The sequence below is a fragment of the Trichoderma atroviride genome, chromosome 1 (assembly GCF_020647795.1).
Source record: "Trichoderma atroviride chromosome 1, complete sequence".
Classification (NCBI taxonomy): domain Eukaryota; kingdom Fungi; phylum Ascomycota; class Sordariomycetes; order Hypocreales; family Hypocreaceae; genus Trichoderma; species Trichoderma atroviride.
The window spans coordinates 888551-904412 of record NC_089400.1 but is presented as its reverse complement, the minus strand read 5'-3'; the positions used below and the strand labels follow the sequence as shown (position 1 = coordinate 904412).

Here is a 15862-nt window from a genome sequence, read left to right as displayed (position 1 = left end):
CCAAAGGAAAACATGTCTCTCCCAAAAAGGAAAAAAAAAAAAGCACAGATAACAAGAATTGCAATCAACAAAAAAACAACTGTTTATCAGCGATGGAAACATCCACTCATGCATACCGCGCCATTCTCGGCCTCCACTGCGGCTCCTGAATCGGGGGCTGTCCATATCCAGGCGGCGGCGGCGGCTGCTGATACGCCGGTGGCGGTGGATTAAACTGCGTCTCGGTCATATTATAATCTTGCGGCCCAGGTCCTTGGTTCTGGTTCCCTCTCCACTGAGGCCATCCGCCGCCAACGGGGGGCGAGGAGGTCTTGGGAACTGCTCGTCGTCGCTTTACCCGGCGCCAGCAGCTGAGGATGATGCTCGCTATAATGACGATGACCAAGATGCCCACCACAACCGCAATGGGGATGACAATCTCCTTGTGGCCAGTGATCCATTGCTGGATCTCCTTTGACGTGGAGCTGCCGGTGCATGTTCCGTTGGAACAGTGTCCGCCGGCGCCACACGGAGTCCCGTCAATAAAGTTCTGACCATACAAGAGGCACTGACGTTGTCCAAAGGCAAGCTCTCCGGAAGTGCAGGAAACCGTGCAGCTATTCTGAGTATCAGGGCATGCAGTTGTCGAGCTGTTGTTGGCCGAGGTGCCAACGGCGACCTGGCATTGCCTATCACGAGAGGTACACTGCCCTGAGGCACACGCGAGGCCATTTCCGCTACCGCATGATTCGCCATTTGACTTGTGTTGATCGTCGGGGCATTTAGCTACATTACCGGGGCAAGTCTCCTGGATGTCGCACTCTCCAATGCTGGGTCGGCACACCGTTGCAGAGGACGCAAACTGGCATTGGCTGGTGCAACAGTCTTCGTTGGATGGGTCACACACAGAGTTGGTTGTGAATTTGCAAGTCTTTGCGTCGCAGCACGTGTTGTTTTGGCAGCCTTGCTCACCGCCGCAGTCGCATTCTTCGCCTTCCTCGACGATGCCGTTACCACACTGGCTGCCTGTGACAGTTGGGATGTTCTTATTGTCAGTCAGGCAGCCTGATGCATCTGCCGCTTTGAGACTGGAGCATATATTGCCAATGCTGCACAGAGAAAATTGGGATATTCCTACGCCAGTTGAAGGGTTCATGATGAATTTGCCCCCGGCATCACAAGTGCTGGCGCTGAGTGGGCAGCAAGCTGGTGAAGAGGCATCAACAGGGCAAGTAGAGCTCGTGCAGTCATGGACAGCTCCGAAAGTGTGTCCCGATTCGTGGGCAAATACCTGCCACTCTGTCGTTGTTCTCACTACGACGTTGGTGCCGGCGACGGTCTCGTTATTGCCTTGCCCATCCGAACTGGTGCCTGACCTCTGACGACAGACTTGGCCTCTCCAGGCCAGCCCGACAGCGGAATCTGTAGGACAGGTGCTGAACAGAGACCAATAAGCGTTGTTATCGAGAGATCGGCCACGCCAGGCAGAAAAGAGATTCAATCGATCGCTAATAGTAGTGTTGGACTGGCAGTCGACGTTCCAAGGAGTAGCGGCCTGAGGAGCTCCCGGGCATCCACGATCAAGAACAGTCAGGTTTCTTATGCCCAGAGAGATCTTGAAGGAACTCTCATAGACCTGGGAGGCTTGGTTTACAACTCCTATGATATTTTTCCTCAGGTCTTCAGAAGAGTTGAAGCCGCTCCAGTACGTGCAATCGGTGGCGATGCCAACCAAAGCCACCTTCTTGGTGGTTGGGCAGCCAGCTGTGCTTCCAATGCTCGCAATCAAGTCCTGGCCACTTCCCCCCCGAGCCTCCATCGATGGACTGGCGGCCAAACAAGCTTCTGGCATCTATTCCTTGGAGCCCAGTTGATCGCTTGAGCTCCTTATCAAACTGGCTGTTAAAGTTCAAGGAATCTGAGATGCACTCTGACGGGCTGGAGACATGGCGCTTGAGCTCTCCACGACCGAGAAAGTCCTGAACATCGGAGTCACGCCACACGACCATGACCTCGTCGGGATCTCGTGCTTTCCAGTCCTCAAACGCAGGATCGCTGTCGAGCTTAAGATTGTTGTACTTTGTGCCAGTATGGATGTGATGATTGTCACCATCAGCTCGAAATGCGCCGTCAAAGACTGGGTGCTTGCCGTCGCGGTGTACCGTTATCCTGGCCCATCCAGCCAGGGACCAACCATCTTCGTCAGGGCGCTCAATGTAGGCGTTGCCCCGATAGACCTTGTGTTCGGAGCGCTGTACTTTCTCTCTTGATCTGATGTTTCCTTGGGAGTCGAGATAGGTCACCTCAAAGTCTTCGTGGAGAACATCGTGGTTGGGGTGAAGAGACAGTCGAATTCGCTCTTGTCCATCGTGAAGGGAGAAGGTAAGGTCGAACTCGGAATGTGAGTGCACTCGGCCGGCAGGCGTGTGAATCTTGATATCGTCGATGACGGAGACGTAACTAAGTGGACTCCTCTTCAAAGAATGCGCTACAGCGAGATTCAAGAGAAATTCAGGTATCAGCAAATGGCAACTGGCTTTGGCAGAGGAGTGACAATAATACCGATCACAGTCTGGACCAACAAGGCTGTGCTAGCAAAAGCGGCCACAAGAGACCGCAGCGCAACCATGGCAGCGGGGTGGAGATGCAAGTATCTATATAAACGGCCGACTAGAGAAAAAAGACGACACGCAGAATAGACGCAAAGAACAGGACGACGACTATCACAACAAACAGGCCATCCGAAACGCGGGCGACGAGCTGGCAGGCTTTCGGCTCCTTCTTAAGACAACGGCAAGCCAAGAAACGATTGCGTTTGTCTGCGTGGCGCAGAGGAATAGCGACAGAAACGGAGGAGAAGAGGCGACCAACACCGAGAGAAGAGGGAAAAGAGTCCCCCCGAAGGTGGGGAAAGGCGCGCGCCGCGGACGGAGAGCCGGAGCAAATGAGAGGGAGAAACGAAGCAGAAAAGACGATGAGGAGGATGAGGGAAAGAAGAGAGTGCGAGAGGGAAAAAAAGTGTGTGCGTGCACCAGCAAGGCGGTACTTGGGACGATGAGGCTCAGATGCTGCTTGGCGTCGGTACATTGCTTCATAGCGCCTGGGCGACAAGCTTGCGGTGGACAAGAGCGCTGTCAACAAGGTCTGCTGCTGCCGTAGCTGCGGGAGTTTGGCAAGCCTGGGGGGAGCTTTCGGGGCCCACTGCGCCTCCACCAGGTACGCTTGGAGCCCATTAAGCTCGTAAACTCAGTGGGTACAGAAGCGCTAGAAGGGCGCTGAAGCAGTGCCGTCCGCAAGTAGCAGGGGGTGATGATGGCAGGGGCTGCTTGGCATGGGGGACGATTTTCAGGTTTCAATGTTTCGCGGCAACGACACGATGAGATGGATGGGTGGATGGACAGAGAGGGAGCCTATGCAAGGTGCAGCGCATGTTTCCTTGGAAATCGACGATGATTTAATTTCGCGATACATTTTTTTTTTTGAGGCGTTCATTCGCGTATTTTCATGGCGTTCTGTCGGCTTACACGAAATACGAAGTAACTTTTTCGTCTCCAGCCTCGATTTCGTTATGCATATTCCCTGAAACGACGCCGAGAAGCGAGGGGCAAGGTAGCCCTTGTCTTGATTCCGCTTACAAAGTTGCCTATGTCACTGTGCCTCTTTTTTTTCTTTTCTTCAGCTCTGCTGGGCCAATGACGAGAGATCCCGGTCTGCACGTATTTAGTGCAGATGTCATCAGACAGATTCCATGTCCCGGTAAGACATGGACTGCATGCCATCTGGGAATTTAATTTTTTCTTTCGATACATGCCATGTCTACCACATAACTTGAATCGCAAGAATTTCTGTCAATCAATTTTTGGTTTGCTTCAATGAAAAAATCAAAAGATATCAAAGACATCGAGAGAGAAAAGGGGCAACGCACTCTACAGCTTCTTTGGCCATTGTACAATGTCATCAATCATGAAACCCCCCTCCCCATTTGCCCCAAATCTCACCAGCTGCGCTGAGCCACTCTCTGCCAAGAATATACACCAAAAATACACCCCATTCCGACCTTGGCAGAAAAAGTATGAGAAAATAGGAAATCGAAGAAACAATGCATTCTCGTATAACAAATCAAGGTCACATGGTATATATGCATAGCCCTGCAGAAGGTGACTGCATCATGCATATATGTAATCGCTTACTCTTTATTTTCATTTGTACGAGATGAAGATAAGTTGGGGACGTTCGTTTCAGCATTTTAGGCATTTTAGAGACAAAACCACGAGCGCGCGGTTACAACTTCGCAAGCAAACAAACCCCCAGCCAATAACATGTATCCGATGACCATCATGGCTGAGTATCTGTCTTGGCGACTTGGCACCTGATTATGAGGGACATTCTCTCATCTTTCCCAATCTCTCTCGTCCTTCACATTTCTCGGTTCTCACAAGATTATTACGGGACATTGAATTACACCGAGTCGTTGGAGAAACACAATCTTCGGCTTCATCGGCGTGGACCAATCCAGGCTGTGCAAGCAATTTCCAGTCTTGGCTCGACTCCATATCTTCCAACATCTGTGGCGCCGTGCTAGACGGTCTGAAAGCATCACCAAGCGCGATACTAACGTTTGCCACATTACAGATTCGGGCATGCGCCCCTATTCCGTATAATTTACCCCATTAAATCCAAGTAGATCCGAGGCAGGCGTGCCGAGATGTCTAAAAGGCAAAAGGAAGGTTAACTGTCATTATCATACCCATAACAAACTTGATATGGCAAGCTACCTATAAGTACCTACTTTATCGTCTTCTTAGCCAAGACTGAAAGTACGCGCGTCTTCAGTTGATTCCTCAGCCTACGGATACAAGCCTCTTCGAATACTTGGTCCCTATACTTTGTCAGCGCAGCAAAATCTGTTTAATTGAACGTCATATTGCCTGGTAGGTATATCGTCAAGTATGAAAGTAATCAATCTCCGCTCAACGAAAAAAAGTTTATTGGATTCATCGTCTTAGATATCAAGTGCTATCCCAATCGTTATATCCGCATCCAAAAATAGAAAGTACGAGTATTCTCCCCCCCAAATTACCCTAATTTTTAATCATCAAAACGGACTTTGCGTGCGTTGATGGCTGCCGTTCTTACTTCCGACCTAATTGTACTACCAAATGACAAGCTAGATGCGAAACAAAAACTCGCTCTGACTCCCAAACTGCTTTGTTTTTTTTAATTTGTTTATTTACCCTTTGATGCGTGAACAGTCGCAATGATCTTGTCGACGACGGAGGGGTCAGACAACTAAATAAAGAACACAATGGTCAGTTGCATGATACGTTGACTGATTTTAGGGGCGGGGGGACAAAAAACGTACTGTTGAGACATCACCAAGCTGATCCTCCTCGCCTGCCAAAACCTTCCTCAGAATGCGGCGCATGATCTTACCACTTCGCGTCTTGGGGAGATCTCCAATAATGTAGACGGCCTTGGGGGCAGCAAAGGGGCCAATGCTCTTTCGGACTTGCAGGACAAGCTCCTTGCGGAGGGCGTCTGTCGCCTCGTTTCCGTCCTTGATGGCGACAAAGGCGTTGACAGCCTGGCCGGTCAGCTCGTCGGAAACACCAACGACAGCCGCCTCGGCAACAGCGTGGTGCTCAATCAGAGCAGCCTCAATCTCAGCGGTAGAGAGACGGTGACCGCTGACGTTGACGACATCATCGACACGGCCTCGGATCCAGTAGAAGCCCTCGTGGTCACGGGCAGCACCATCGCCAGTGAACTATATGTCAAATTGTCAGTTTTGTCTTCATCCTTTCCCCCGTACACGCTAAGATATTCTTACGTAGTAGCCCTTGTAGACGTGAAGGTAGGTATCCAGGTATCGCTTGTGGCTGCCGTAGACGGTACGAGCAATGCTGGGCCATGACTGCTTAAAGGCGAGAACGCCCTCAACGTTGTTGCCGTGAAGCTCCTCTCCAGAGACAGGGTCAATGATGGAGGGCTCAATACCGAAGAAGGGTAATGAAGCGCTACCGGGCTTCATGGGGGTAACACCGGCAAGGGGGGTGATGACGTTAGAGCCAGTTTCGGTCTGCCAGTACGTCTGTAGATTTCAAACGTTAGTAATCTATTCATTGCGGTGTTGTCATCTCTTTCAACTTACGTCGACAACGTGGGCGCTCTCCTTGCCAACAATTTCGTAGTACCACTTCCAAACCTCAGCGGCGATGGGCTCACCGACTGAGCCGAGAGTTCGCAGGTACTTGAAGTTGCCGCGGACGTGCTCGTCACCGGCGCGCTTGAGCAGTCTCAGGGCTGTAGGGGCAACGTAGAACTGAGTGATGTTGTGCTTCTCAATGATATCCCAGTATCTTGAGAAGTTGGGGTAGGCCGGTGTGCCCTCAAAGACGACTGTTGAGACACCCAAGAGCAGGGGAGAGTAGACGACATAGGTGTGGCCAGTGATCCAACCGACATCACCACCGCAGAAGTAGCGATCGCCATCGTGAATGTCAAAGACGTACTTGCCGGTCATTGCGGCGCCAAGCAGGTATCCAGCGGTGGTGTGCATGACACCCTTGGGCTTTCCGGTAGAACCAGATGTGTAAAGGAGGAAGAGAGGATCCTCCGAGTTCATGGGCTCGGGGGCAATGTAGCTAGGCCACTTCTCAACCTCCTCGTGCCACCACAGGTCACGGCCGGGAACCATGTTGATGTCGGCGCCAGTGCGGCGGTAGACGAGAACGTTGCTGACATCGGGGCACTGCTTCAAGGCATCGTCGACAATCTTCTTGGTGCCAATGAACTTGCCGCCTCGCTTACCCTCGTCGGAAGTGATGACGAACCGGGACTTGGCATCAAGGACACGGTCGCGGAGAGCGTCGGCAGAGAAACCGGCGAAGACGACGGAGTGGACGGCGCCGATACGGACACAAGCCAGGATAGCAACAACGGCTTCGGGAATCATGGGCATGTAGATGGCGACGGTATCGCCCTTCTTGATGCCGGCCTGCTTGAGGACCCAAGCAACCTTGGACACATCACGAAGAAGCTCGCTGTAGGTCACGTTGCGGCCCTCGTTGACCTCGTCAGCCTCGTAGATGATGGCAACGCGGTTGGGGTCCTTGTAAGCATGGCGATCAACGGCGTTGTAGCAGGCGTTGAGCTGGCCCTCGACGAACCACTTGACATCGCCCTCGGCGAGGCTGCCGGCAGAGACGGTCTCGAAGTCGCGGGTCCAGGACAGCAGCTCGCGAGCTGTTCGGCCCCAGAACTTGTTGGGCTCGGTGATGGACTCCTTGTAGAGCTTCTGGTACTCCTCTAGGCCTGTGTAATTTTAGAAGCGGTCAGCACTCCGGGGTCTGCATATCCTAAAATCGCGTACCTGCACCAGCCGTCCGGACAGACGGAAAACACGCCGTTGGGTTGACGCAATTCCCGGACGTCCGGACCAGGTCGTGGCATGTGCGCCGACACCGGTGCAGATACTGCTGTTTTGAGGTGATTTTGGGAAAATGATGCACTTACTGCCAATGTGGGGTTTGCTAGGGTGCTCTGCCGAATGGGTAAAGAAGAAAAAAAGATGTCAGCAAGATCTACTCAAAAGCAGCTAATAGGAGCTGGCTCTCTATCGGAGATTTCGAGGGGCTGCTAGCGGGTGGCAACATACTGGCGAACATATTCTGGGGAGGCTCTGTTGCGCGCACAAGTCAGTCTCGGCTTCAAGGTATCTCAGGACAAGCTGCGGGACGCATTCTTACGGAAAGTCTCGATCTCGTGGGCCTCCACGACGACTCCCTGGTTGTCGGCCATGGCTTCTGCGAGGATTAGGGGTTTTGCGGCTGCTGCGCGTGTTTGTGCGTGGAAAAGGTGTAGAAAAGGTCTTGGAGGGGTCGAGCGGCAATACGCGCTGCAGAAATCCGGCGGAGTGCGGGGTAGCTGTAAAGTCGCAGTACCAGTACTTGGTGCTACGTTGCGGCTTGTGGAGGGTCTCCCGCGCCGCAAAAGCCTGGAGGGCGAGGTTGTCGCGGATGCGCTGCGAGGCCTGGGGCGAGCAGCAGCGGTCGCTTGGCGAAGGCGTCGTCCCTTTCCGAGTCGCAATGGCCCGGAAAAGAGGGAGCAACGGGGGGTGCCGGGCAGAGGCAAAGGCGTCGCAAAGAGAAGCAGGTGAGATTCTCTGAATGTCTCTTGGTGCTGGACTGCTGGACTTGGCCAGAGGTGGTGGCGTGGATTGGAAATGTGAAGAAAAGAGCAAGCAACAGAAGAGCGGAAGAGAAGAAGGAAAGGCGGCGGAGGGTGGAGGGGGGTTAAATTGCTTTATAGTAATCGCATTGGGCTCTGGATTCGTGATGCGACCGCCTCAAGGGATTTTGCCTTCTGGGGATGGCTACCGACCTTGACGCTCACTAGCCGGCCTCCGTCTGTGATTCTTATGGAGCCCTTGCCGTTGTAGTAGGTATGGAGCGTCAATCTTAGTTTCGTGGCTCCGTCCGTGTGTCTGTACGAGCGTGTACACGATACCAGGACCACAATTCTCCATTTCCCGCGCTTTGCAGGCTTACTTTCCAATGTTGCTGCAAGCATGTCGCAGTGGATCATGACGATGAGGTATTGCTATCGGCTTCCAGCTTGCTAGTAAATGTTACCTCCGTGGTTTAGCAATGTTGAGCAGCGGTGGTTTATACTAGGCGATGCCCTGGTCTAACTAAAGGCCTGATACTGTACTACGAGGGAGGCCACAAGAAGAAGGGAGGCCATCTCGACCATGACCAGTCAGCACGGCCACGGGGACGTCTAGAGTCTTTTTTTTTTTTACTTTCCTTTCCCCGACTTTCCCCAGCCGATCCCCCAAGTTCCCTCCCCAGGAATCCTTTAGCGCGAGCTTGCCTATCCTATGCCGTCTTAGAATCCATCGCTGCAGCGCCACGTCTCGTCCTTTTGGTGTCTCAAAGCCTCCCTCTCGCCCTACAAGACGGCGCTTGCCCCGATGGACCGGGTGGAGAAGCAGCACCTCCGTTGCCCCGAAGCGCGTGGCCAACAAGAATCAGAGGCCCTTCCGGAAAGGGGTCAGACAGACCCAAAAGACCCAATGGCCGTCCACAAGTCGGAAGGGCGCGGCTCATCAGGGTTCGACCGTTTACAAGTACCAGCGACTGCTCGGCCGCTCAGATGCCTGGCACGGCCTTCTTATCGCCTTGTGCCATGTTGCCGGCGCCGCACCCGCCTGTCAAGCAGCGAGACAAACGCCTGTCGCCCGAACCGAAGAGTCCATGGAGATGAGCAAGTCGATATTCTGGGCAGTTCTGACAAATTATCCTCGGGACATCTGCTCTCTCCCCTCATGCGCGCACATACACGCCGACTTCACACTTCGTCCTACCTACTGGCTTCTCATCCTGTGGCCGCAACCTCCCGCAAGCCCTCCTTGGCTTGATCCGTCCTGTCCTGCAGAACCCATGACCGGGGCTCTGAGAGTTTGCAGCTCTCGCGGACGCAAGCGTGGCTCTTGAGTCGGCGACGGCCAATTATCGCGGGTGCTGAAATTGCTACCCACGATGTGCTCATGCTAGCTGCATTCATCCCGGACACGGTGAATAAGCGAAGCCCCCCATCTAGGCACTACGGAAGACAACTGCTAGGGTAGCACTGGGCTATGGAGCCCGTTCCGTGCTGCTACGATGGACTGCCACGTTATAATTCAGCGAGGCTTCTCATCGGCGCCCATGGGTGACTGAATCGGGTCCTGCTAAAAATTGGGGGTCTAGGTGGGTGCCGGCCTTGATGTACAATATCCGCTGCCTCGCACGTCACTACTGTAAGAACTACTACTAGTAGTAGGTACCTGGACTGCCTCGAATCTCCTGTCCTCCGTACCGAGTTATCCGCGCGGGGGGGGTTTTGCTTGATGGAGTACTGTGTACGGAGTGCTGAGAAATGGATGCGTAGAAAGGGGGAACAACTGCTGTGCGCAGAAGATGAAGATCAACACAATCTTGTCAAGTAATAAGCAGCTCCAAAAAATAGGTAGGCCGTGGTTCTAAAATCCTTCGATGCTACGCTGCCTGGCGGTTGCCCCTCTTTTACCCTTCCTTCCACCCACTCCGATGTTGCAGCGAAACAGTTACCCTACAAAAATCTAATCACAGCAAGAGGCTGCTACCAACGCACCCAACCACTCGGTACGGATTATGCGTGATTAAAAGTACAAGTAGCCTGTTTCGCCGAGGGGTGACCGCCGTTTCCCGGATGGTCCATCTGTTGCGCGGGATGGAGCGGTGTTGGCCCCGTGAAGGTCTTTTTTCTCGCTTTGGCTGGCTAAAGCTGCGTGGTGTAAGTTGAGTTTGCGAATACTTTGCTCTACGCTCTACCTAGGTATCCATCCAAGGTAGCCTCGCAGACAGCCGGCTAAATGGCGAGACGTCCCGAATATAAATGAAGAGCGCCAGGCTATATGCAGGTTCACGCGCAACATTTGGCTTGCGCTATCCTACGCCGCCCTGACTTGGGTTGCACCGCTGCTACTTTATAACAGATGGGAACTGGTGCAGTGAAATCAATTGGATATGTCTCATGCGACACGACGCGACTCAGATTCTAGCTATTTTCTTGATATCTCACTGACATGTGAATGTTGGCTTTTGTATTCATTCGCAGTATTGGCTACACAAAAGCAACTTTTCGAGAAGAAAAAAAAACTCGTTTTGGTGTAACCCGTTTTTTGATCCATCTCATTGAAGCTAGAACGCTTTGTCCAAAGACGATAGACGAAAGATTAGACACCTTGGACTACATAAAAAAAATAAGGAAGAAAAAACGGAGATGGAGCCGAAACTACTAGTAGGAATGTACCAGCAACTGCATGATCCATAGAGTTTTGTTGAAAGCGCTTGCAATGTTGCATCATTTTGCTAGCAGCAGCCATCATGCGGGGCTGCTCATGCTACCGTGCCTGCATACACAAAATGGCTGTGAGAACGGGTGGGATAGGAGAAGCGCAGCAGCGTGATGAACTGGCTGTGAAACACCTATTCTATAGTAGGTAAAACACAATTATACACTACCTGGAAAGCTGTCTTGTACCGTATTACCTCGCGTTTTTCGATGATAAATGTAGGTTCTGGCTAATCTAATTGGCTACATCTTCTATTTGCCCTATAATATCGTCGAAGTCGCGAGGGAATCATCATTGAAAAGGTAAGAATTATCATCGAAGTTGCGAGGGAGCCACAATAAATCAGTATTTATCCAATCAAATGCATTATAGAGCTCCAATAGCCAATCAAACTCTGTTGTTTTCCATTTATTGTGGTTCCCTTGCTTTTTCGACGATGGTTCCCTCGCAACTTTAACGATAATTCTTACCTTTAATTGGCTAACTTCTCTAAATCTCCACTTTTAAATTTATCATCGAAAAACGCAAGGTAATACGGTATTTGCGGATAGGCTGTGTATATCGCCATGTTGTTTTGGAGTCGCACCTGCAAGAAGCCCACAGCCAGAATCGAGTTGCGGTTCGACACTCTGGTTAACTCGACTTTGACTGTGGGCCTCGACCTTGACTGCGGATTGAGGTAAGCGATTACATGTTGTACAAACATGTATTTTTTGTTGCAAATGCCTATGAAAACGCAATAGAAGGTACTTGCAATCCTAACAGACCCACAGCCAAAGCAGAGTTGAGGGTCTGCGAGGTCGAACCTCAACTCGACTTTGGCTGCGGGTCTCGACTAGGTACCAAAATTCGCTTTTACTATCAGTACCTAGTACTATAGAATACCCAGTAGGCGGTAAGCACTCAAACACTATCCATTTTACTTATTCTCTTTTACAGATTTGCGTGTGCACTCGGAAAAAAAATGCATATACCGTATTCCCTCGCAAAATTGGACTTTGGGTGTGGGGTGTAGCAAAGATCCACAGCCAAAGTCCAGTTTGCGAGGTTGAATGAACTGGACTTTAGCTGTGGATGCAGATAAGCAGATATGTAGCTTTCTAGTAGCTTGTATAAGATTTCCCTATGTGGATTTACTTAAAAATACCTTTTTTCTTATTTAAATCCACAGCTAAAGTCCAGTTTGCGAGGTCGAAAGAAAAACATCAAACCTCGCAAACTGGACTTTGGCTGTGGATACCCTTTCCTGTTAAGGACTAGGTACTTTACACTCTTCCCAATATAGAAAGTACCTAATCCTTAACAAGGTATTTTACTCCATACTCAAAGTCCAACTTTGCGAGGGAATACGGTACCTAGTTGCTTACCGCCAAGTCTGCGAGGTTCCTGCAGACTCAAACAGCAACCTGACCTCGACTAGCTTCTGTAAGCGTGATGTATTCGTTTACCACTTCTAAATATGAATGCGCAAAGAAAAGAGTTAGTAGATCACTCCATCGTTACAAAGCTCCGCAGCCTCCTCGAGTGAAAGGTTCTTGCAGATTTAACACACAACCCCCTCTAACGCTTTCCGGTAATTAGAACTCGCAAGTTTGCAAGGTTCGTGCAGATTCAATAGACATTCTCTAGCTCTTTTGAGTAATTTCAGAACTCGCGAGTTTGCAAGGTTCGTGCAGATTCAATAGACATTCTCTAGCTCTTTTGAGTAATTTCAGAACTCGCGAGTTTGCAAGGTTTGTGCAGATTCAATAGACAACCCCTGACCATATAAGCTAATGAGAGCCTATAGATTTCGCAAGTTTGCAAGGTTTGTGCAGATTTAATGGACATTCTCTAGCTCTTTCAAGTAATTTCAGAACTCGCAAGTTTGCAAGGTTTGTGCAGATTCAACGCACGATCCCTGACTTTCAAGAGACCTGTGGACCTTTGTAAGCCTCATGTAAATGCTTAGCAATTCTAGATATGAATACGCATAGGAAGAGTTAGTAGAATACTTGATGTCTCTTCATATGCAGATCCCAGACCTTCGCGGCACCTGTGGAGAATTGCGAGTGTAGTGTGACTGTTTATCAAATTTGTATGTGAGCATGCATAGAAACAAGTTAGTAGGCTACTTCATATCTCTTCTTATGCACGAACCTGGAAAACTTGCGAGTTTATATGCATGATCCCAGAATTCTCGCGGGTTTGCATGCAACGGTCTTTTCAGCAGCGCATTCCCTAGGTAGGTCAGCTTCCCGCTGGCATCAACTTATCTTGTATATATGTACTATCTACTTGTTTTATGATTTGTAATTATATATAAATGACTGAAACCCTCTGCTTTGTCTTTCACTTTCTAAATTTTCAGTAAAAGATGAAAATTTAGTGAAAGATAAAGCGCAAGCTGCTTTTGATGCTCCCTAAAGTCACTCCAACTGCAGTGATAGCCAAAAAAAGCAAAAGAAAGAAAAGGCCTAGAGACTTGAATACTACCGTATAACATCCCTTGCACCCAAGACGCTCAACGTCAATCTTACACCACTGCGCCACCGGGCATTCTCGCATCACCGACGTCTTCATCTTTAGCAGCGGAATCCTCGTCAATATAGTCAAAATCCCCCACATCACCTCCTTCGAGTTCCTCGGCAGCAATCTGTGTAATGCTTTCATCGCCATACCCTTCCGCTTCACAGCCATGAGCAGCAAATCCTTGGTCATGCGTAGTTTCCTTCCGGCTACACGCGTACCTTGAGCCGTCCCCCAGACGCCGCGAAGGCTGGAAGCTGGGCTGATTTAACCCCTGCATGGTCCTAGAAACGCTTTCATCTGCATCTCCATAAAGGTCGTCGCTTTCATATAAGCCCCCATTAGCTTCTCCGAGACTTAATCGTTGCATGTCCCCACTGGCGCTCTTCAACAAGCCTTTGCTAATTTCCTCAGGGGCCGAAAACTGCAGACACAATTGGATCTCTTCGATCGAGCCTTCATTAACTTTCACCCGTAACGTTTGTGTGCTACGTTTGGCGTTCTCAACATCTTCTTCATCGTGTTTAGACATTGTTTGTATTATGAGGGCGACTTTGAGTTCTGCTCATTGCTCGCGTTAATATATATAGCGCAATGACGAAAATCGTGGAAATAATAACACATCAAAGATACACTCACATGAAATTTGGTAGTAAGAACGAGTCTCTTCCTGACCCGTACTGAGATATTGACTGGCCTGCTTGTAGTCCCATCTTGAGCTGGATTGTGAGAGAGTTTATATAAGTAGATAGTATATTTTATTTAGAAACTTGGATATTGTGCTCCTTTGTCAAACCTTTTGTTGTTTATGCTTCGAACAAATAGGTCATGAATGGATGCATTCACCAAACAAATACTTGTAATCAAAGCACAACAAAACGGGGTAAAAATTAAAAAAGATGGCCGAACAAAGGCTTCCTTTCAGCTATTTTGTAATACTCCAAACGCCCCATAACCCAATGCGAGAATCACATGTCCATGCTCATTAGATACATTTCCAAGATGCGCATAAATTTGGCCACAAATGCTTCTAGATGGAAGATGACCTTGGTGCCAGTCTTTATCCGGTGCTCGTAAAAGGCAGACCACTTGATGACCTCTCCTTTCAGCCCATCGTCAATGAGACCCAGTAACTTGAATGTGAGAGTCTTGAGAATGGTCGTGGGCGGGATGCAGTGCGTGAGTAGGTCGTACAGCTTGGCGCGCACCTGCAAGATCCTTGCGGGGGTGTGTTCCTCGATAATCTCCTTGGCGATCTGGCCGATTAGCGCCTCCCAATCCGCAGGTGGGATAGGCGTCGTGTCTGTGACTTTCTCGCTGCGGGACAGAGTTAGCAACGAGCAGGAAAATAGAGCAGTTGAGCGGTCTGGCTCCCACTTACTTTTGTGCATGGACGGCCTCGTACATTAGCAATGCACGACGAAGATTCCTGCCACTCTCCACGGCTATTCTTTCATGCAGGCCTTTGACGACTTCCCAGTTCTCTTTCTTTGCTGATTGCGCAAGCACGTCGCAGATTTCCTCGTGCGTAGGAGCGGCAACTCTGACAAGCAGCGTTCTTGAACGAATTGGTGCAATGATGTTCGCTGTCGAGTTTGCCAAAAGAATCAGACGCAAGTTTGGCGAGTATTTTTCCATTGTACGACGAAGCGCCGCCTGGGCATCTCTAGTGAGGTGGTCTGCTTCGTTGATGACAACAACCTTGAATCGCTGCTTTGCGGACTGGTCTACCTGTTGCGTCTGTGCCACCTCTTTCAGGAGGTCCTGCACGACAACCCGGTCATATTGCCCTACGTCGGACGGCGTGATTTCCAGGTGGTAGTTGGAAGCGACAATGTTGAACTCCAGCTTTCGGTTGCTGGACGTCTGGAATACTCGTGCGTCGATCTTGATCTTCTCCACACCAGGGCCGAACAGCTCTTTCAGCGTTGCCACTATTCTTGTTTTCTTTCCAGCTCCTGATGGACCGTAGACTAGGAGATGTGGGAAGTCGCCGCTCTGAGCCTGCATGATTGATTGGGAGCGTTAGCCTGCGTCGTGAATTTGGATGCCAATTGACATGGACGAGAGCCATACGAGAGATTGAAGTCGGTCGGAAAGCTCTTGGTGGTATGAAAGAGCCTCCAAGGACCGCGGGCGATGCTTGTCGACGATGAGAGCCATTGCGCCGGCTATTGAGCTGATGTGCTGATGGGATGCAGCGAAGCTACAGGATTTTGACAGATGAAGACGCGTCGTCGCGTTAAGTGCTGTAGACTGCACCAAAATCCATAGTGGGGTGCCTGCCAGCCACTGCCTAGCCATTAACCAGACTAAAGCACAGAATGAGGTGCTGCATCAAGTCGATGTAGCCACTGAAGCTATTTTGTATAGACCAATGCGTACCAAAATATTAATTTCTTCATGAATCTCTACAATTGATTTCTTGTTTACTTGCTATTTATCGACAGTCTTATATTTGGAGTACACATTTGTACCTGATACTATGAGCTTGGT

General features: G+C 50.2%; 6 protein-coding genes across 6 annotated transcripts; 1 reads left to right on the top strand and 5 right to left on the bottom strand.

Annotated features, from left to right (window-relative positions):
- Positions 1-106: 106 nt before the first annotated feature.
- Positions 107-1135, bottom strand: TrAtP1_000354 (uncharacterized protein; the record flags this gene model as incomplete). The annotated part of the gene is made up of 1 exon (XM_066110541.1): positions 107-1135. One exon carries the CDS (start codon positions 1133-1135, stop codon positions 107-109), a length of 1029 nt encoding a protein of 342 aa, XP_065966613.1.
- Positions 1136-1661: 526 nt separating this feature from the next.
- TrAtP1_000353 (uncharacterized protein) lies at positions 1662-2608 on the bottom strand (the record flags this gene model as incomplete). Its single annotated transcript, XM_014091742.2, has 2 exons — positions 1662-2467; positions 2542-2608. The coding sequence occupies 2 exons, from the start codon at positions 2606-2608 to the stop codon at positions 1662-1664; spliced, it is 873 nt and encodes a 290-aa protein (XP_013947217.2).
- A 2340-nt stretch (positions 2609-4948) lies between these two features.
- TrAtP1_000352 (uncharacterized protein) lies at positions 4949-8352 on the bottom strand. The gene is made up of 7 exons (XM_014091743.2): positions 7728-8352; positions 7637-7660; positions 7495-7521; positions 6131-7293; positions 5810-6070; positions 5342-5746; positions 4949-5268 (listed from the first exon to the last, which is right to left on the bottom strand). Exons 1-7 carry the CDS (start codon positions 7777-7779, stop codon positions 5206-5208), a joined length of 1995 nt encoding a protein of 664 aa, XP_013947218.1. The 5' UTR covers positions 7780-8352; the 3' UTR covers positions 4949-5205.
- A 506-nt stretch (positions 8353-8858) lies between these two features.
- On the top strand, positions 8859-9919 carry TrAtP1_000351 (uncharacterized protein). The gene has a single exon (XM_066110540.1). It carries the CDS (start codon positions 8954-8956, stop codon positions 9398-9400), a length of 447 nt encoding a protein of 148 aa, XP_065966612.1. The 5' UTR covers positions 8859-8953; the 3' UTR covers positions 9401-9919.
- Positions 9920-13373: 3454 nt separating this feature from the next.
- On the bottom strand, positions 13374-13898 carry TrAtP1_000350 (uncharacterized protein; the record flags this gene model as incomplete). The annotated part of the gene is made up of 1 exon (XM_014091745.2): positions 13374-13898. The coding sequence occupies one exon, from the start codon at positions 13896-13898 to the stop codon at positions 13374-13376; it is 525 nt and encodes a 174-aa protein (XP_013947220.2).
- A 107-nt stretch (positions 13899-14005) lies between these two features.
- On the bottom strand, positions 14006-15595 carry TrAtP1_000349 (uncharacterized protein). The gene is made up of 3 exons (XM_014091746.2): positions 15443-15595; positions 14748-15370; positions 14006-14683 (listed from the first exon to the last, which is right to left on the bottom strand). Exons 1-3 carry the CDS (start codon positions 15527-15529, stop codon positions 14335-14337), a joined length of 1059 nt encoding a protein of 352 aa, XP_013947221.2. The 5' UTR covers positions 15530-15595; the 3' UTR covers positions 14006-14334.
- Positions 15596-15862: the final 267 nt, after the last annotated feature.